The following is a 22,680-nucleotide window of genomic DNA, read 5'->3' as shown; positions in this document are numbered from 1 at the left end:
ATAACAACCCGAACCTGATAACCCTTCTGCAAATATGAAAAATATTCCCAAATAGCCACCGACATCTTTCTTCCTTGCTATTATATGTCTCCACCACTGTCTGCGTCTATGTTGAAATGCACAAAATAGTATGCAAAGTGAATATAAGTAGTAACCACAGTAGAGATGGCTATAAAAATGTGTATCGTGGTCCACGTGGAAACAAAGAACCATATAGGGTCCTCTGGTTTTCTTTCTTTTTCTCTGTCATACAAAACGCTAAACCAAGCGTCAACAATAACAACCCGAACCTGATAACCCTTCTGCAAATATGAAAAATATTCCCAAATAGCCACCGACATCTTTCTTCCTTGCTATTATATGTCTCCACCACTGTCTGCGTCTATGTTGAAATGCACAAAATAGTATGCAAAGTGAATATAAGTAGTAACCACAGTAGAGATGGCTATAAAAATGTGTATTGTGGTCCACGTGGAAACAAAGAACCAGATAGGGTCCTCTGGATTTCTTTCTTTTTCTCTGTCATACAAAACGCTAAACCAAGCGTCAATAATAGCAACCCGAACCTGATAACCCTTCTGCAAATATGAAAAATATTCCCAAATAGCATAACACTCCTTGTACGACCACAACCCTTTATCCCAGCATGAACATAAAAGAACAACAAATTGAAACTCCACACGAGATAAACAAAATGAAAGCAAATTGCATTGTTAGAGTATAAGTAATAACAGTGAGAACATTCCTCACTTATATGACTGTGCGAATGAACTAAGGAAGGCTTAGAAATGTGGTAATAATACACAAATTCAACACCAGTGAGAGTCCATTACCACATGAAAACAACTATAAACACATGGAATGTAACAAATTAAAATCATCCACAATAAATGTTCACAACTTATATACAAAATGTTCACAAATTTATATACAAATTGACCCGATCCACCTTGCAAAATGAACCCAAGTCTAAAATACACGATTTACATATTAAATGTTCACAATTTATATACAAAATGTTCACAATTTTGAATTGTGAACATTCAGTATATAAATTGTGTATTTTACTTACGAATCCACCTTGCAAGGTGGCAGCTGCTATATCGTGCTTTGTGAACCATGGTCCAAAAACAGTAATGTTTCTTTAAGTAAAGAAACATATGCCATCACATCTTAACGGAGCTCCGTAAATGAAATTACAGTTCATCTCAAATGATACTGGCTCACATTTGTTTTTATATTATCAAATGAAACTGTAGTTTTTTTGAAAGGAAACCGCAATGTATATAAAATGAAACTGAATAACAGTTTCACATAAGTGTATATTGTCCAATGAAGCTGTAGTTATATCGAAATAATACTGTAGTTGTGTTGAAAGGAAACTACAGTGTATATAAACTGAAACTGAATAACAGTTTCACATATTTGAGTGTATAATGTTGAATGAAACTGTAGTGTTGAAAAAAAATTGCAGTGTATGTAAAATGAAACTGAATAACAGTTTCACATATTTGAGTATATATTGTCCAATGAAATTGTAGTTATATCGAAATGATACTGTAGTTGTTTTGTAATGAAACTATAGTGTGTATAAAATGGAACTGAATAATAGTTTCACATATTTGAGTGTATAATGTTGAATGAAACTGTAGTTATATCGAAAAGAAAATGTAGTTGTGTTGAAATGAAACTGCAGTGTATATAAAATGAAATTGAATATGTTATATACACAAAGTTACTTTTTGCGGAACAGGTAGTCGTTTTTACCGTTTCTTTTTATTAATCAAAACGACGTCGTTTTGATGTATAAACTACCATGCATTGTGGACCGCGGTCCACAATAAAATTTGCGGCAAGTTCATGTGTAACTATTTCTTTTCCATATATTGGGCTAGTGGCATAGGACTAGCATTGTTATTACTATTATTTTTGAAACAACAATAATATAAAGTACTAGTTAAACAATTGTAAGGGGGTCTTTGGTTGATGGAAAACGTTTTCCATGGAAAAGTTTTTCTTAAAAGTGGAGGAAAATTGTTTTTATGTTGTTTGGTTGGATGGAAAATGTTTTCTATTGGAACTTGACTTCTCAAAAGTGAAGGAAAACAAATTCTTAGCTAGAGATTGGTATTTTGTTTTTGAAAGGATTTGGGAAGAAAGTATTAAACGATTGAGCTATTTTATAATTATCCTCATCAAAATTTATTAATTACACATATATATAATTTATTATCACTATTCTTGTTAAGGGCATATTGGTCTTTATATTCATAATTCCTTACCATTTCAAACCCAACCAAACAATGGAATTCATATTCCTACTAATTTCTTTTCCCCCAACCAAACAATGAAATATATTTTCTGAAGAATTTGTTTTTCATGGAATATGAATTCCATTTCTTTCAAATATTTTTCAGCGAACCGAACGGGTTGTAAAAATAAATTTTCTTTCTGCCATCCATTGGCACGGCGTTAAAGACAACCATTATGATTTACAAATGAATTACTTTATTTTTAATTCTGACCATATTTTTACATTTAATATCAATTTCACATTATAAGCTTTTGCTTTAAGTTATAATAATAACTACTGTGTTAGACTGACAAGTTTGACCCTTATTATTCTTGTTTATCAATTATCACAAAGCTCCATCTAGAAGCAAAGGTTGACTCTTGACCTGATTGGAAAGCCAACTAAATTTTAGCTTCTTACAACGTGGGCTACAGTGGATCCTGAGAATGATTGCTAATCTAAAAAAATGAAAAAATAAGACTAAATTCATCATGTAATACGCTCTCGCTTTTATAGCATTGATTTTATTATTTAATGTTCATTGGAAATTTGGAACCAATTAAATATTAACACGTAAAAAAATAAAATTAAAAAATAATAACTTTTACAAGGAGTTGAACTTGAAACATGTGATTATCAATCAAATTAATCATCTAATCAACTTGATTGATAATAATAACATGACTGGACAAATGGACAAGGTACTGGACCTGACCTGATAATTTTGGTCTAACATAAATGGTCAAAGACAATCAATTAGTAACGATTAGGAATCAAGTAAAAAAAAAAAAAGAATGGTTAAGTAGAGCTCATCGCACTTATTGGAGCATCGACCCATAAAGAAGCAACAGTTATAGTGGGTCAGGACACTTACAAAGGAGAGCGTCACAATTATTCAGAAGTCATTGTACTTATTATGTGATCGTTATGTTATATATGTAATATAAAAGTCAAGCATTTGTAAAACAGGAGAGATACAGACTCTATGCAATACAACTTTTAAAAATTATTTCTTTCCAAATATACTCCGATAACATTCTTACCGTCATACCAAATCTATTATACTAATAAGATACATGATAGCCAAAGACCTTGTGGTCAAGTGGCATTCAGTGTCTTAATTAACACTCCCACATGAATGATGGGAGTGGGTTTGAGCCTTAGTGGCAACAACTGTTGCTGTTGACTTGTTGTGCACACAGAGTCAATAGTACTAAAAAAAATATTTATAATTTAATAAAATTAAAAATCATTTTAAAATATTGTAATATTCGTTATGAATTGATATTTTAAAAATGTGTATTTAAATATTGATATTATTATTATTGCATAATATTGTTAGCCTGTTAGGTTGGCATTAGGCAAAATGTCAAATTTCTTCAACAATAAATAAATAAATAAAATAACCTTCAAAAAATAAATAAAATAAAAAAGAGGTTCCGTCTCCCCGTTCCCTTTCGCCCTTTCCGTCGTCACCACAGCGTTTTGGGGATTTGATATGCAGCCGTTTTCCGTTTGGTCCCTACTCGCGACAAATGAGCGCCAAACATTGCAGATAAGCAAAATCCAGTCTGGGGAGACCAACCTGACACGTGTCATCCACACATCTCTCTCTCTTTCTATTCTGGGATTCCCAGAAATTCAAAGGCTTGTGAATTGTGGGCTTGTGGCCTGTGGTGTTTCAAGAAAGAGAGAGAGAGAGAGGGAGGGAGGCCAGCTAATAAAGCACCCACCTTTATCTCTTTTGAACAAAATATTTTTGAAGTAAAACAAGAAAGAAAAATTCATGGCAACAGCTTCTTCTTTGGGCTCATCAACTCTCTTACAGTCCCAAGTTAATGGGTTTGGCGGGAATCTTAAGCGTCAGATTCCCAATTCCAATTCTCTCAATCTATCTAGGTATTCTTTTTCTTTTTAATTTCTTGTAATTAAGTTTTTCGTTGATAATTGTTGTTTTTCATCAGTAATTGTTTTCTTGTTTTAATATTATTGGGACTTGTTGAAGTTAGAATTGAGCGATGACAAAGTGAAGTGGTTTAAAATTTTCAGTTCAAAATCTTGAACTTTGATGTTCAGTGATGCAAGTTGGGGTGTTATCAGTTCTGGGTTGATATGGTTATCATTGGGTATTAGGGTTTGTGTTGTTCCAATGTAATATGTGATCATAAGATTGGTACTTGGTAGTAAACCAAGTGTGTTGAGTTAATATGTTTTGGCTTGATTGTTTCTTGTTAAATGTATGCATAGTGCAGATTAGTTTGGGAGCTAGAAATATTGGAGCTTTGGGGACTAAACTTTTTAGAGAATTGGAAGCCTTGTTATGTTTGTATATATATATCATATATAATTGGTTTAGGTTGTTGATAATATTCTTGATTGAACCTCTAAACTAGAAGTTCAAACCTTTAGTGTGACCATACAATTTGTTGATAATGAAGCGTAGACTTGTAGTTGTGTGGGCTTTCTTTTCGATTTCTACCAAGTAGCTATTTACGTCACTTTTTGTGTATCTTAGTGAATGAAAACATTGTGTTGATTTTCTATTTAAATGATGTCTCAATTTATTGCTCCCAATCAAAGTATTAGTGATCATCTTCATGCCATCCTCGACATTTGTTTTTGCATCCAAATATAGAAGCCTAGCATTGTACTTCATCATCCTAAAGGTGAAATTTAATCACTAACTCCATTCTACATGGAAGAAAGACTGGCAGTTTTCTCCAATCTTCCATTGTGCTTTCCAGTTGGTCTGGAATCCTTTTGAGATATGGTTGTTCTCTTTTGTGTCGTAAATACAGGAAAGGATTTCGAACTGTGGTGAAGGCTAGCTCTCGAGTTGATAAGTTCTCGAAAAGTGACATCATAGTTTCTCCATCCATCCTTTCTGCAAATTTTTCAAAGCTAGGAGAGCAGGTCTGATTTCATTCGATATTTATAAATCTTTTGATTCTAGAATGGTAACAGAGATGCCATCACACTACATAGTAGTTGGCCTGATTATGGCTAGTTAATTTCAATAGTAGTTTCAACTGTTTTCCTTGAAGCTGTTTTTACCTTGTCCATTTTGCATTGTTCATACTAGGTTCCTGTATTCTAGTATTCCGTGATTGACATTTATCTAAGCAATAATAGGTAGATGGTTACTTGGTATAATTATAGATTTGACTCTTATGCTGCTATGCATGTAGGTGAAAGCGGTTGAGCAAGCTGGTTGTGATTGGATCCATGTTGATGTGATGGATGGACGATTTGTCCCGAACATAACCATTGGACCTCTTATAGTCGACTCCTTGCGCCCCGTTACCGACCTTCCATTGGATGTGCATCTGGTATGTCTTATCGGTCATTTCTTACCAATTATTTGATACCTTCCCTTCATAAAAATGCTTTTGTTAACAATCAAGTGTGGCAGATGATTGTAGAGCCCGAACAGAGAGTACCCGATTTTATAAAAGCTGGTGCTGATATTGTTAGTGTCCATTGCGAGCAATCTTCAACAATTCATCTGCACCGTACACTAAACCAAGTGAGATTTTTTGTTCCCTTCAGAGGATTGATCAATACCTTCTACATGATGTTTTTTTTGCAATTTGCACCTCATAAAGCTAGAAAGAAAAAGAAAATACGTGCCATATAATATTTATAAAGACTACTGAAGTTTCCTTAGTTTACTTTGCCTAGTGGATTTATTCATCGAGTATAATTTCTGGAAATGATGGCTTGCATCGAAGCTTGTAATATCAAATAATCTCAAGCAATAGATTTCTATGGAAACTACTCTTATTTCTCAAATTCAAGAGGGCTGGATGGTTGGGAGACCTAATCAATCCCATTCGTTGTTCCTTTAAGGAGACATAATCCCTCACTTTGTACATTAAGGAAAACAACGACTCCTCTTCCCTGCCAGTCTTCTTCAGCGAAACTTTTTTGGTGTTCTTTATTCTTTTAATTTTAAATTTTTAATAGAGATACTTAATCAGTTATATTTTATGGAGTTCCAATTTATTCCATAGCTTAATCAAGAAGTAGGATTTAATTTAATATATGTAGATTAAAAACTTTTAACTGAGAAATAGATTTTATTTGGTGTATATAAATAATTGCAAGTAATGTTACTCTTGAAACCATTCATAAAAGACTAATTACTAAATACCCTGTCTTTGAGAATGTTCTAGTAACTAATTATAATTAAACCTACTTAATAGGGCAAAATGCCACAGGTCCTTGCATGAACCCTGTAGTTACCCTGGTCAGCGTTGACAAATTTAGCCTCTCTGCTTCACTTAGTTCCTGAATACACACACACACACACATATATAGGGGCAAGATCAAATGAGAACAGGGTCCTCCCGTAAAAAGTGAGGGTTGATCTCAGCCAGTCGTCCATCAAGATTCATCAATGGTTGACGGTTTTAAGAAGAAAAAAAAACGCAGGGTCAATTTTATAATTATTGACAACTTTTAAGAGCGGGGTTCATTTTATAATTATTGCAAACTTGAAAGTTTTGTAATGATAAGATCCTAGCCTTTGATTTCTCATGATGGAAGGTGTGGATGTGTCCACACTTTTTACAGGGGAGGTGTTCTCACCTAAACGGCTGAACCCTTCCCTATATATATTCTCTTGGCCATCTTTTCTGACAGTGATACATGATTGGCTGTGATTCAGATTAAGAGTTTGGGAGCTAAAGCTGGAGTGGTTCTCAACCCTGCAACCCCCTTAACTGCAATAGATTATGTTCTTGACGGTAAGCTTATTTGTTCTTTTCATGGACAGATGGTCTGGTTCTAATGTAAGGGAGCATTTAGAATTTGAGTTGGCAATAAGTCATATGGAAACTGCTAGTTCGAATTTGATCAGTGCAATGAAACCATATTCTGTATCTAGATTGCCAATTATTTAACTCAATTAACATTTCGGATAGCGTGATCGAAAGGGATGAAATTTAATCGTCTGAAATTCTTTGGTTGCCACAACAGTTGTCGATCTGGTATTGATCATGTCAGTAAACCCTGGATTCGGTGGGCAGAGCTTTATCGAGAGCCAAGTCAAGAAAATCTCTGACTTGAGAAGGATGTGTGCCGAGAGGGTATTTTTAATGTTACGATATCTACACCGCTTACTGTACCTTAGAAAGCACTTACGCTGCCAACCCTTGTTTTGCAGGGAGTGAACCCTTGGATCGAAGTAGACGGAGGGGTCGGTCCCAACAATGCTTACAAGGTAACCCACCTATATTGACACTATATCCTTGTCTCCTTGTGTGTAACTCGTTACAACTAGCTTGATTTATTCAGTTATAGAATTTCGGTTAACCAATCAGTTAATTTGGTTAACCGATATTTTCGAACTGAATTAACTGTTAACCGAAATTCTATAAAATCTTTAACCATTACCCAAACAGAAGTATTTCGGTTAAAAAAGCTCTGAAGGTGGAATTGTATTTTGATCATGTCGAGAATCTAATATTTTCTTGTGTGTAAGTTATAACGAATTTGAACTCTTATCCCCGCAAATGACATTTTATGGCGATCCTGGTGTGCAGGTGATCGAGGCCGGAGCCAATGCTTTAGTTGCTGGGTCAGCAGTGTTTGGAGCCCCGGATTACGCAGCAGGTAGAGGATGCATGAATTTATCTTTAATTTCTTCTCTATTTTGAATGATTCTTAGTCGCATTGCAACTTTGATTTATGCTGTGGAACGGGGTACTATGTGCAGCTATTAAAGGAATCAAAACGAGCAAAAGGCCCGAAGCGGTCGCTGTGTGATGGGACTACCAAAATTGTGGATTTGATTCTGCATAAAGTGTTAATAGAAAGGCAGATAAAGCCTGAAGGTGACAGAAGAACTTGTATGTTGAAACTTGAAACAGAGTTTTAAGGTGAAGGGAAATGAATAAGAATCATATTCAGATCTATTATGAGACATTTCCTCTCGTGCATAGCAATTTGTATATGTTTTAATTTTGGGATCTATTCAACGTTGTTACATTCTCTGATGAGTTTCTGTTTTCTTGCAAGAATTTCTGTCTCTTTAAACTAGTTTAGACGATGGAGTATAGTTTGCAGTTTTCACCAATTTCATTGCTAATACTGAGAAAAATCCTTTCATTTCTGATGGTGGTGTTGATTCACTTTCCCATTTGGCAAGTGGCAAAGCAAAATTAAGATTATGGCCATGTTTGGTAACATAGATAGTTTATCATCAATTTTGACTTATTTGACTATTAGTTGTTTGAGTTAGTTAAATATTTAATACAAGTGTTTGATTAATTAGTTTTTTGTAACAATTTATTGTTTCAAAATGTTAAAATTTTAAAAACAGTTCAAATTAGCTTTTTAAGGTAATTTTGCATGTAATTAGTTATTAGCCAATAGGTAATTTACTTTTCTACAATCAGTTAATGCTATCAACTAATCAAACTTAATAATTCAATCAATTAATAGCTAATAGTTCTTTACCCAGCACCCTCATATTTGCTAACCAAAGATAAGCAAAGCATTTTACAAGATGATGTGGCTATACAAGTAGTTTTTTTTTATAGTAAGGGTAAAATTGTTGTATCAATTTTTTTTCTTCTACAAAAGACATTTATACCATATTGATGAGATAAAACTCTTAAATTCACCAAGACCTTGTGGTCTAGTGGCACCCGATTGTACTCCCATATGAAAGGGGGTGGATCCACCCCGAGCCTCAGTGGAGGCGATATTGATTCTTTGTGAAAAACCCCTAAATTCTTCAACCCAAAGCTTCGAAGCCCATCATCATCAACTACTACGTCGTGGATGATTTATCATTACAATGAATAGATTACAATGCCTAAAATGGACCTTGGTCGAAATAAAATCATATATTACATAAAATTATATGTAATTATTTTCATGACATTTCAAAATTAAACTGACAATAAAAACATTAAAATTTCAAGTACAACTTCTTCAAAGCACCATCTCCTTCATCAGCTAGATTTACTGAGCGGCTCGCACGGACATTGCACATCTCTTTTCTTGTTCCTCTCAACTATACCATCCATTTCAAAAGTTTCAAATTTTTAAAAAATCTCACAAGAATGAAGACAAGGTGAACAAAGGGTTAGCTAGGCCATCAAAAATCGAGGCTCAAAAAAGATTTAAAAAAAAACTTTAGGTGATTTCTCATAAGCAAAAGGACCTAAGCATGATGTGTTTAGACTTCAGATGTTATTCTCAGATTTTACTTTGTATGTTGTTATTACAAGACATAAGAGATTTTTAAATTTTGAGGTACACACATTCTCGTCTTCTCGACATAGTTGAGATGAGATTTCCATTTTGTGCTTCATTATTGGGTTGAGAAAAAAGAAAATAAGAACAAAGCTTTAGGTTGAAGAAATTAAGGTTTTTATCTCATTAATATTGTATAAATGCCTTTTGGAAAAGAAAATAAGCTAATTGGACAGGTTTATCCTTCCCTAAAATGAACTTTGGCCATAAAAGATCCAAGAAGAACCAAATGTGTCCAAAACTTCTATGATGACTAAAGGCAAAAATGATGGTTTGAGACTTAACGTGGAATTGTCATGAAAGATATGAGATCTCCATTGGAATTAACTCTAGCCAAACCACTCTAAATTTGGTGTACTTTCCTTTTTCTTTACATTCAAAGCATATTCAATTATATATAGTTACTTTGTGTTTGAATTATGCACAACAATGGTAACAAGAAAGGGAAAAGCATGTTGTATATTGATGAGTGAGAACAAAAGCTTACAGATTACTTAACTAAGAAGAAGAACAAGTAGTGCAGTATATATACAAGCAGGGGAGGAAGGAACAGATGGACATATTGACAAAACAAGTGTAAATGTACACTACTACCCTTGGCTATTTTTTTCCTAGTAGCTTCATCCTCCAACACCCTCCCCGTAAGCTGGAGCATGCAAGTTTTGTATGCCCAGCTTAGAGTGAAAGTGAGGGATAGAGATAATATGCTTCTTCAGCTTGAACAATTGTATGCCCAGATAGGGATATGGATCTGCTCCACATACTCCAACTCTTTTTCATGGATCTGCTCCACATCTTGGCGATACTACCTTTTCCATTTTCCGACGTCGTCATATTAACTAAAATAGTGACGCACAGAGGATTAACGAGCACTACGCTCAGACTTTCATTGGATCTGTTCCAGGAATCGCAATCGAAGACCAAAAACACAGCATTAAGGAGCACTCTGCTCAAAATCTTCACGGATCTACTCCGATTAAAGACTGCAAAAGAATGACTGATGAGCACTTTGCTCAAAATCTTCACGAATCTGCTCCATGAAACGCTTGATTGGAAGAAGAGCACTGTGATCCGATCTTCAATTCGTTGATTTGTAGAAACAGCAAATTGAACAAGGCAATTGCACGGAGAGAATCCTACTTCAATTTTGTTATTCCTCTGCGGAGTAACGATCCTCTGCGGATCTGTCGTCGGAGACGAATGCGCAGCTCAGCGAGACTCGCCGATGGCGGAAGCTGCGGCGGCATAGCTCCTTCACCGGCGCTCTAATACCATGTTGGAATTATGCACAACAGTGGTAACAAGAAAGGGAAAAGCAAGGGAAAAAGAAAGGGAAAAGCATGTTGTATATTGATGAGTGAGAACAGAAGCTTACAGATTACTTAACTAAGAAGAAGAACAAGTAGTGCAGTATATATACAAGCAGGGGAGGAAGGAACAGATGGACATATTGACAAAACAAGTGTAAATGTACACTACTACCCTTGGCTATTTTCTTCCTAGTAGCTTCATCCTCCAACACCCCCCGTAAGCTGGAGCATGCAAGTTTTGTATGCCCAGCTTAGAGTGAAAGTGAGGGATAGAGATAATATGCTTCTTCAGCTTGAACAATTGTATGCCCAGATAGGGATATGGATCTGCTCCACATACTCCAACTCTTCTTCATGGATCTGCTCCACATCTTGGCGATACTACCTTTTCCATTTTCCGACGTCGTCATATTAACTAAAATAGTGACGCACAGAGGATTAACGAGCACTACGCTCAGACTTTCACTGGATCTGTTCCAGGAATCGCAAAAGGTTGAATTCCCAACTCCAAGGGCCCCCGCCGCCCTGACCCGACAAAACATCTGGGAGGATTTAAATCATAGTAACTCAACTGAACATAGATGCTAGATTGTGAAATAACTTGATATATTTTTATCATTGATAAATTCAACAGGTGGTAGTCATAACATTAATAACACCTATCATGCACTAGTTGAATTTCCATAGGTGGTAGTCATAACATTAATACCTCCCATCATGTTATTTGACTTGTTTACATGTAAATTTGAGTGTTTATCAATTACTCTTAGAGCATCCTTACAATGGAGTTTTTTCGCGGTTTTTTTAGGAATTTTTGTAAGTGTGATTAGGAAAGATAAAATGGGAGGGGATGAAAAAAAAAAATAAATCTAATTTTTTAAAAATAAAATAAAAATAAAGTAAATGTCAGGCGCGTGCAGTCGCATTTAGTGCGTTCCACACACATTTGTGCGGCTGTATTGAATGAGATGTGGGTCCCATTTTTTGAAAAAACCCAATAACTTGTAGATGATCCCTCCACTTCTCTCTCCTCTCCTCTCTCCACCCCTCTCTCTTCCCATGTGGCACTTTTTCTGCAATAACTCATCTAATAACCCCTGATAGGGGTGCTCTTACATGATTGTTACTCGTATTATAGTTGAATTGAGTTAATTCCAGCAATGGTACTTCGACTATGTTGATTTTCCAAAATTAACCCCCGACTTTTAATTTGGACAATTTAAGTCCCTTGACTTTCAAATTCTTTCCAATGTTGGTCCTTTAGTCAAATTTTGGTTAAGTTGAGGTCAAATGAAGGGGTAACAGCGTCCGTTAACCTATATAGTGTATTATTACTCGTATTTCTCCTGCCCTATACGCTAGATATATGAATATAATCTCAGTCGAAGAGACTTCAACTGAGATTAATGGCTTTGATTGAGACTTTGACTAAGATTATATTCATATATACAAGTATACAACGTATTGGACATGAGAAATACAAGTAATAATACACTAAACATGTAAACGGACATTTTTACCCCTTCATTTGATCTCAACTTAACCAAAATTTGACGAAAGGACCAACATTGGAAAGAATTTGAAAGTCAAGGGACCTAAATTGTCCAAATTAAAAGTCGGGGACTAATTTTGAAAAATTGACATAGTCAGAGGACCATTGCTGGAATTAACTCAGTTGAATTTATTTAATCACGTATAACTGCATCAAATATGATTAATACATATAAACTCTAAGGATAAATCAACACAAAAACTTTACAGTTTAATTCGACCCTCTAAGGCTAAATTGGGGCTTTTAATAATAATAATAATAATAAGAGAAAATGGCACTTTCTCCACCTATGTTATGTGCTTATAGCACTTTTTCCCCCTGTGTTATTAAAGTGATAGTTTTTCCCCCTCAGTTATTTTAAAAGTGGTGGTTTTCTCCCTTGTAATATTAAACTGACAATTTTGCCCTTAAAAATAACTATTTCATTTATTTTTATTCTCCAACCAATTATTACTAATATGTATGGAAGATCACAGTTCGATACGAACCTAATCGAACACTGTAGCAATTGAACTTAAATAGTATAGACGGTTACGGTTACGATTCAGAACCGAAAAAATAAAATAAAATAATTGTTGAATTCAGACTATTTTTAAATTAGAAATAAAATTATAAAAATAAATAAATAAATAAATAAGTTTTGATTGGCGGTTCAAAATTGAAATTGGAATCGAACAGTACCGATTTATCAAAATAAGTGTTTGATCATTTTTACTATATATGATTGTGGTTAAGTTTCGGTTCACGGTTCAACAATTATTTAATTTTATTTTTTCGGTTCTGAATCGTAACTAGAACCGTCCATACTATTTCGGTATGATTGCTACAGTGTTTGGTTAGGTTCGAACCGAATCGTGATCATCCATACATATAAGTAATAATTTGTTGGAAAAGAAAAATAAATGAAATAATTATTTTTAAGGGTAACAATGTCAATTTAACATTTCAGGGGGAAAAACTGTCACTTTAATAACACAGGGGGAAAAAGTGCTATAAGCACATAACATAGGGGAAAAAGTGCCATTTTCCCTAATAATAATAATAATAATAATAATAATAATAATAATAATAATGTACAAATTAGTCACTGAACGTAACATGAATATGTAATTAGGTCACTGAACAAAAAAAAAATGCAATTAGGCCACTAAACACTCTAAATGCATGCAATTTCAACTGATAGCAGGTTACTATCCATTTCATCAGTTAACCTGCTTACGTGGACGGTAAGTTGGTATTTCTAAATAATTTTTAATAATAAAATTTAAAAATTAAATTTAAATTTAAAAAAAAATGCCCCTCCTTCGCCTCCGGCTGGAAACAAAGAGAGATTTCATCATCTCTAGCAGAGACGGAAGAGGGCGGGAAGGGGGGAGGTGTGAAACAGGTTGTCTCACGCCTCCCCCCTCCCCCCCCCCCCTCCTCCATCTCCGCCGGAGACGATAGGGAGATGGAGGATGGTGGAGGGGATGGGCCACCCCGACATTGTTTTTTTTTTTTTTTTGAATTTTATTATTAAAAATTACTTTAAAATGCCAATGCACCGTCCATGTAAGTAGGTTACCTGATGAAATGGATGGTAACATGCTATCAGGTGAAAATTGAAATTGCATGCATTTGGAGTGTTCAGTGGCTTAATTGCACTTTTTTGTTCAGTGGCCTAATTGCATTTTCAGGTTATGTTCAGTGACCAATTTGCACTTTATTCTTAATAATAATAATAATAATAATATAATCAGTATCCAAGTAGAAATAAATAGATGAGGTCATGTTTAAATTAGTAGCAGTGTTGCAAAAATCTCGTCTAGGCGCCGATTAAGGTCGACCGCCTAGCGTATCACCTTAAATGGTGGTCTAGGCAGCTAGTCGGCTAGGCGACTACCTAGGCCACTTAAGCGCTGACCACCTAGGCCACCTAGGCACCGACTAGGCTGCCTAGTCGACCAATTAACTATTATTTTTTAATGGGTTATTTCACCCAAAACAACATCATTTTGGGCGAAATAACCCTAAATTGAAACGACTCTACATCTTTTTTAGGTTAACATTTAATATTTTAGTATTAACTATTATATAATTTATAATTATTAGTCTTTAAAAAATTAAAAATACTGAAACAAATTTAAAAATAAAAATAAAAATACATTGGCGCCTAGGCGCTGATTAATCCCCACCTAGGCGTCGGAGCGCCCGAGGAACGCTTTGCGATTTTTTCAACCATGATTAGTACGAAAAATTTAATCAGACATCTCAATTACATATTGAAGGTTGATCAATGCCCTCACCAACACTAAGGTTCAAACCATGGTTGCAGTAGGCGCTAGGCGCTAGTCGGACGGTAGACTAGTGTCTAGCGCCTAAGCGGTCTAGGCGGCGACCTATAAAAACAAAAAAATGATTCATGTGTGTGGGTGTAGGTCATATATTATATTATATATATATATATATATATATATATATATATATATATATATATATATATAGATTTTGGTTCAAATGCGGCGGCGAGCTCCGGTGCGGTCATGTGGCCTAATCAGCACCGTCCAATTTCATTAATCTTACTGAAATTCGCGTATGTTTAAGTGGGGTTATTATGGTAATTTTAGTATTTATATTACATGAATTGGAATGGTGCATTTTAGTACATAGTGTGGTGCGTTTGAATACATGCTGTGGTGCGTTTTATTACGTATGTTGGTGCATTAATTGTGTTGTAGAATGGTGTGTTTTAATCTATCCGTTGGTGCATTTTCATACGTAGAATGATGTGTAACTGTGTTGTGGAATGGTGTGTTTTAATACGTCGTCTGGTGCATTTTAATACATTGAATGGTGTGTATTTTAACACATGTGTTTCTAATAAGTGTGGTGCATTTTAATACGTATAATGGTGCATATTTTAGAACATATTTTCTAATATGTGTAAATAGTGTATGCTTATAATCTGACATGAGGCACGTTGTGGTACATTTTAATACGTAGAATGATGTGTTTATTAAGTATATTGATGAATTTTAAGTGAATAGACGAATTTGGTATTTTGTGTGGAATGGTGTGTTTTATCGGTCATCTGGTGCGTTTTAGTACGTAGAATGGTGTGTTCTGTAACATATATATATTGCACGTTGATTTGATGAGTTGATATGATCTAATGGCTGAAAATAGGCCACACCTAATGACCAGACCACATCTGATCATGACTCTCTCTCTCTCTCTCTCTCTCTCTCTCTCTATATATATATATATATATCTTACTTTTCTTACTTACATAAATAAATAAATTTAAATTTATATAAATATAACAATAAAATTAACAATACCGACTTGCTCGAATTAACTCTACTAACTCTGCCGAGTTAGGCGAGTTAACTCGGTCAAATTCGGCCGAGTTAGGCTAGGCGGCCGACCACCTAGGTGGACACCTAGAAAGAAATTCGCCTCGGTCTAGTAGCGTCTAGCGCCTAGGCGGTTATTTTTGCAACAGTGGTTCAAACATAACATCCCATTTAAGAGAGTCAAACATAACATTTCATTTAAAAGAGTCACAAGGATGTCATCAAGTTACTAGTTAGCTTAACTTGATAAATAAAATTCACTTTTCTAAATAGTTGAAAGACCCATATGACTTTTTTTTTTTTTTTACGGTTTTACCCCTTTTATATTCACAGAATCACATTTATTTCCTTTAATAACGTAAATGCCACAAATACATGCAAATATTATGTGAATTCAATTATTAACATTCAACCGTTAATTTATAATTATTTTTTGTTTTTTTTTAACTTTTAAAAGAGATTAATGATTACATAAATATATACTCCAAATAATAATATCAGTAATAATTCAATATTCAAAATCTCAAACTCCATCCGGAGAGATGAAACAGAGAAGGAAAGAAAAAACACAAAAATACTATCCATCCTATTATACATATTGTGTTTATTATTCCTGGATCAAATCAATTTTTTCTTTCATACTTATTTTCTTTAATATTTTTTTAAATAATTTTTAAATTTTTTTTTACTGTTGAATATTACTTTTTGAAATAAGGGTCAAATAGGTCCTTCAACTGCAAACCAAATTGCAATTAGATCATCAAACTCAAAAAAATGCAATTGGGTCCCTAAACAACACAAACTTATGCAATTTAACCCAGAATAACCTGTTTATCTGACGTGGCAGTTACCGATTTTATAAATAATTTTTAAAATAATTTTAAATAAAATAATTATAATAATAATTAAAAAAAAAAAAAAACTACCAGTAGAAGACAATTACGGAGACGAATCGTATCCGGCCGACTTCATCTCCATGGCCACCCTAGCCATAGATACGAAGGTCATCGTCTCCTGTTGGCAATTACTGAGTTTTTTTTTTTTTTTAAATTTTAACTAATTATTTATTTAAAATTATTTTTAGAATCGGTAATCACCAGTCACCACGGCAACCTACTTTCAAGTAAACAAATTATTCTGTGTTAAATTGGATAATTGTTTCAATTTTTTAAAAAACTGGGGAATTAGGAATAGAAAACAGATTTTCTCAAATCAAAAATAAAACTTGTTGTTAGGATAAGCTTGAAAATGAGTCCATCGAGTTTGCAGTTCCAGGTAAGGTATAGTTGTTCCGTGTGCGACAATTCACATGTTTCTCTCTTCCGTAGGTTAATTCCAAAACCTCTCCTCCCCTCTAAAGCAACCAAAACCCAATTTCACACTCATACGTTATTAATACATACATTCATACATATATACATACACTCATTACTGTTGCAGGATATTTCCCCTTCAATTTCGCGCCATTTTCCATTCCTTCTCTCACTTTCTTAAGTTTTTTTGGAGCTTCGAATAATGATGGCGGTAGAGGAGGACGCGACGGAGATAGCCTTCTTCGACGTGGAGACGACGATCCCGACCCGACCCGGGCAGGGCTTCGCGCTCCTGGAGTTCGGAGGGATACTGGTTTGCCCCAGGAAGCTCGTCGAGCTGGAAAGCTACTCCACCTTGGTCCGACCCGCTGATCCCTCCCTCATCACCACGCTCTCTGTTCGCTGCAATGGCATTACCAAAGACGCCGTCGCTTCTGCCCCTGCTTTCGCCGATATCGCCGACAAAGTTTACGATTTCCTCCACGGTAATCCCTCGCCGCCCAATTTCGCTGTTTTTACTAGCGTGTGCCTATATTAGGTTTTTAAATTTAAGCTGAATGGCTCAAACCGAATGTTTGAGTTTGGTGAAGCTGCTGATATCAGTTAAGCTAGTCCTTGTGGTTTGATTCCTTTACATAAGGAAGGTCTCAGGTTCAAGTCTCATCCCAATCTGAGTTGGCATGATTTGTTGAATAGATACTATAGATATGTTAGAGTATACTAAAAAACAACTTTTAAGTCTTTAATTGATGTGGATTTTAGAATTTGGATGAAAGTGGAGTGGTTCAAGTCTTTGGCCATACTCTTTAACGTGTTGATATGAGTGGTTGAGCTTGTCATTTGATGTTTTTTCTTTTGTGATTTGGAAGTCTCTCTGGCGCTTATGTGTTTGTGATATTCAAGTCTTTTTGTATTATATTTTAATCTGTTGGTTATGTTGGTTATTTGCATAGGGAGAATATGGGCTGGGCATAATATACTGAAGTTTGATTGTCCACGAATTCGGGAAGCATTTGCTGCTATAGATAGGCCAGCACCAGAGCCTAAGGGAACAATGGACTCACTTGTGTTGTTGACTCAGAGGTTTGGCAGGAGAGCAGGTAACATGAAGGTATAATAATATTTCTCCGTCTTGACACCAAAACTGTAAGCAATTTATTTTGATTTGGTTAAAGGAAACTGTTTGGCTTACACCATGTTTGGGATGAATAGATATGTATTCAGTCTATCAAAAGCTCAAAATTAGCTTATTGTAAATCCTTTGTTTTTGACAAGCTGAATTGCATGTTGTTGCTATTAAAAATGCATTCATCTCCTTGTCTAATTGAAGTTGTACCTCCCGAGTTCCTTGATCTGGGTTAGGATATGAAAAGTGGCCTTGTGGGTACCAAAGGCCTAATAGAAATTGGAATTTCTCATATTGAGATACTTTGTTAATGGTAAGACCAGAAATTTTAAAAATTTTAGCACTTGTACAGTTGTACTTATGTGCTTTAATACACATGAAAACACCTCAGGTAGCGACTAAATTGAGAGTTATTTTTAATATCAAATTTGATCTTTTCAAAAAAACATCAAATTTGATTAGTTATTACTTATTATTTGCCAAAAACTGCCATGCATATTCCTTACAGAGGATTCAAATAAGTTACTTTCCCCTTATTTTCATTTGGATGAACTTCAAGTATTTTTATTTTTGGATCTTAAATCAAATCTAACTCAAGAGTTCCATCTTGTTCAAATGCTGATTTACCTTTACCCTAATTGCAGATGGCCACTCTTGCTACGTATTTTGGTCTTGGACAACAAACCCATAGGTGAGAGTGCATTCTTGCTCCTGAATATGATCTGTGTTTGGTTTATATATTTATGTAGTGTGTACACACATGCATCATAAATTTATAAGAATTTGTATCTTTTTCATTTACATTTTAATTTGACCTATGGGAGTGTGATTAGGGTGCCCAAGGTTTATTCTTTGGGACACAGTTCATATTAGTGTACAACGTAGATGAAGAATAGTCATTCTGATATTGCCTCACTTACTTCTTTATATCCTCAGCTCGATCTGTTAAATAGATTACCCTCCTATCTTGTTAATTTTTTGTTGGCACATGGAAAATCTGCAAATGCCATTTACCTTTCACAATGAAGAAAATTGAAATAACTGGTCTGTTTGAGCGCATATAACATTGACTGATTGTTGCTTCTCCTTTGTTATCACATGCTGCTCTATATAACTAGTAGATCTATGCTTTCACTAAAGTTTCTGTTGCTATATTTCAGGAGCTTAGACGATGTGCGGATGAATTTTGAAGTACTCAAGTGCTGTGCAACTGTCTTGTTTTTGGTATTTTTTTTCTTACCTCAAACTTCAATTATTAGTTCTGAAACATGGTCCTGTAGATTGTTAGACTGAGATCTCTGAAATGTTGCTTACCTGCAGGAATCCAGCCTCCTTGATAATTCTCCAGAAAATACTTGGGTTTCACCTAATAGTACATCAAGAAGTTGTAGCAATGGCAAAGCTTCTCTGGAAGGAGCAGGCTTGAATCCAAACACACCTTCTTCAAGTCGGATGATAGGAAATGTTTCACCTAATACTACAACAAGAAATCATAGCAATGGCAAAGCTTCTCTGGGGGGAGCAGACTTGAATGCAAGCACATCTTCTTCGAGTCTGATGATAGAAAATGGGATCCCACCAATGGAAACTCGCAGTACCAAAAACCGTAGAATGTTATCATTCACGACTTTAGGCAGGATTGAAGACCTTTCAGATCATGTTGAATCTGTTGCTGCCAGGCCAGACCCTTTCAATATGGGCCCACTCAGTGATGAAATGGAAAAAGAATTCCTAGAGTCAGATGACATGGATGAAGAAGAATCTGATTCACCTTCACATGTGTCTTCTACAGCAACTGAAAGTGTGGGTTCCAGTGGTTGCACCTTCTTAGAACCAGATGAGATCTCAATGCCTTCTATATCTGTAGCCCTTGCCCCATCCTCCTATCCTGGAATGCAAAAGATAAAAATATTGCATAATCATGCCGAGTTACAAATTTGTTGTAAACGCATGAAAGTGCGCTTTGGAATTAGCACTAAATTTCTTGGTCCTGCTGGCCGCCCAAGGTTGAGCTTTGTTGTGAATGCATCAGAAAGCCTATGTCGGATCCTGGATGCGATTGATAAACACGCTCATAGTCTATCTGTGGAATCTGGTAGCAGCTCTGAGTGGAGGCCTCTAGTAACCAGAAAGCCTGGTTTCATGAAATTCCCTACTATCCGCTTTAAGTAAGTTACTCCTTTCTTTCATTCCTTCATTATATATGTGGGGAATAATGCTAATAGTAATGTTTACAAGCCTCTTTCTATAACTAGTTAAACTTTTGAGATAGAACTTATCAATTACTGCTACTTAATGAGTTAAAAACAGTTTTCAAGGGTTCTCATTTTAACCGGCCTTTGAGAAAGCTCTTTTCAGCTGATTCTCATAAGCAACTTGAAATAGCATATGAAGATATGGTAAAATAAAGCTTTCACAAGCCATATGCTTCTTTTCACAAGCCTTTCCAAACACAGTAAAATGTTAGAGTAAGTTCTTAGAAGTGGTGGATAAGCTGAAAATAGGCTCATGCAAACTAGACCTACTCACCTACATGCATGGTTGCAGTAGACGCTAGTCGGGCGGTAGACTAGCCTAGCGCCTAAGCGGTACCTAGGCGGCGATCTATAAAAACAAAAAAATAATGCATGTGTGTGGGTGTAGTCATATACTATATTATATATCTCTTAATTCTCTTATTTATATAAAATAAATAAATTTAAATATATATAAATATAATAAAAAAAAATTAATAAGGCCGATTCGCCCGAGTTAACTCAGCCGAGTTAGGCGCTAGGTGGACGCCTAGGGAGCAATACGCCTCGGTCTAGGGGCGCCTAGCGTCTAGGCGGCCGATTTTTGCAACAGTGCCTACATGTAAAGATGCATAAATCTCTTAATTTTTCACCCAACCTGTTTCTCTGCATCCGTGCATTCAAAGGCATATGGTTAACTTAATTGACTCCCTTTCCTTATTGTTATTAGTTTAGTCTAATCTCATGTTTGAGCTACTTAAAATGTTGCATTTTTGCTGATCCCACTCTTCTCAAGTTTTTGTTTTGTTGCCTTAGTAAACTAACCAGTGTGCCACATCAAGTTTAATGCTTCTTAGAATACACGCACCCCTTGCTTTGAGTATACATTGTTATTTTTTCGACCCAAAAAAAAAAAAAAGAAAAAAGAAAAAAAAAAAAGACATGTTTCTAATCCTTTCTTACATTTTATGTATAATATATGCAGCATACCCACTGTAGTAAATGGTGATAGCGTGCACTGGGCTACAGAGATATATCAGAAAGAAGCTTCAGACACGCAAAAGCTTGTATTTAGCAGATTTGATGTTGAAGAACTGGATGCCTTGATCACTACAGGAACTTGTGTGGATGCCTACATCTCCTTGGATGCATATGACTATCAACAAAATGCCGGTATCCGATTAGTGGCAAATAAGTTGATCCTGCATTGCAACTGAGAGATTAGGTGCACAAGAAGTTGATCCTGCTGCATGCCAGTTGAGATATTAGGTGCCCAATTCACTTGATTATTGTAATTTCTGAACTCAAATAGGGTTGATTCGTTGTTGTAATTGATTGACTATAGCCATGATTTTTTTTTTTAATTTTTATTTGATTATCAATGTAATAAACAAGAAAGTCTGACTATAGGTTGATTGATATCACATACTAAAGTTCAAATGGTCAAAACTTCATCCTTACTAAAATATTTTTATTAGAGCTTATTCCCCATTTGGTCCTCTGATAGTAGCATTTTTATTTTTTGTTCTCAAATATTTTATTAGTCTAAAATATCTTCAAATACAGTAAGATGATGTTATTTAAATAACATAAGCACCGGTTTCGTAGTGCTCAAGTTAAGATCTTAACTCTGTTACAAAAATTAATTCAAGAGTGGATGTTTAACTTCCATTTGAGTATCATTTTATAATTTTTATAATTTTTTGTAAAAGTGACGTAAGATCATATGCTGGAATTAGACTAGTTAGCTCTAGACTTTCATATTTACTCCTTGGCTTGCGTCTTTCACTCTTCCAAGGCCGCCAACGCGTTGGTTGGAGCTTTACTTACTTAAGAGACATCCTCAACTAGTTTAAAATTACCAAGTGAAAGACAACTTGCATAAGACTAATTTGGAGTATCCATGCTAAAAGGATGAGTACACCCTCTTGGACTATCTTTATCCTTTAAAATCTCACTTCAAAAAATAAATCCTACCTCCATATCAACATATTTACAATTCACTATTATTTTCTTTAATTTCTCCAATGTTTATTAAAAGGGAAAAAAGTACAAAAGTGTTAAAAAAAGTCAACAAAAGGAATAAAAAATGACAAAAAAGAACCGCAATTGACTTGCAATTATATTGTCAGAATTACAATTATTGTAATCTTTCAACTCTATCATACAAGATTACACAACGCTGCAAAATTAACAAAGTGGTAAACTCTATCATACAAGGAAAGCAAAACTTTAGGTATATGTGTGAAGA

At 35.0% G+C, this 22,680-nt stretch overlaps 2 protein-coding genes across 2 annotated transcripts; both read left to right on the top strand.

Annotated features, from left to right (window-relative positions):
* The first annotated feature begins 3,948 nt into the window (after window positions 1-3,948).
* Window positions 3,949-8,316, top strand: LOC115996747 (ribulose-phosphate 3-epimerase, chloroplastic). Its single transcript, XM_031236138.1, has 9 exons — window positions 3,949-4,192; window positions 5,092-5,206; window positions 5,482-5,622; window positions 5,706-5,819; window positions 6,963-7,041; window positions 7,274-7,383; window positions 7,461-7,517; window positions 7,840-7,909; window positions 8,013-8,316. The coding sequence occupies exons 1-9, from the start codon at window positions 4,080-4,082 to the stop codon at window positions 8,060-8,062; spliced, it is 849 nt and encodes a 282-aa protein (XP_031091998.1). The 5' UTR covers window positions 3,949-4,079; the 3' UTR covers window positions 8,063-8,316.
* An 8,782-nt stretch (window positions 8,317-17,098) lies between these two features.
* LOC115996851 (protein NEN1-like) lies at window positions 17,099-21,920 on the top strand. Its single transcript, XM_031236285.1, has 6 exons — window positions 17,099-17,554; window positions 18,023-18,180; window positions 18,840-18,886; window positions 19,356-19,419; window positions 19,516-20,363; window positions 21,415-21,920. The coding sequence occupies exons 1-6, from the start codon at window positions 17,272-17,274 to the stop codon at window positions 21,644-21,646; spliced, it is 1,632 nt and encodes a 543-aa protein (XP_031092145.1). The 5' UTR covers window positions 17,099-17,271; the 3' UTR covers window positions 21,647-21,920.
* Window positions 21,921-22,680: the final 760 nt, after the last annotated feature.

The sequence above is a fragment of the Ipomoea triloba genome, chromosome 11, assembly GCF_003576645.1.
Source record: "Ipomoea triloba cultivar NCNSP0323 chromosome 11, ASM357664v1".
Classification (NCBI taxonomy): domain Eukaryota; kingdom Viridiplantae; phylum Streptophyta; class Magnoliopsida; order Solanales; family Convolvulaceae; genus Ipomoea; species Ipomoea triloba.
The sequence above is the reverse complement of the archived record's forward strand: the minus strand, read 5'-3'. Positions and strand labels throughout refer to the sequence as shown.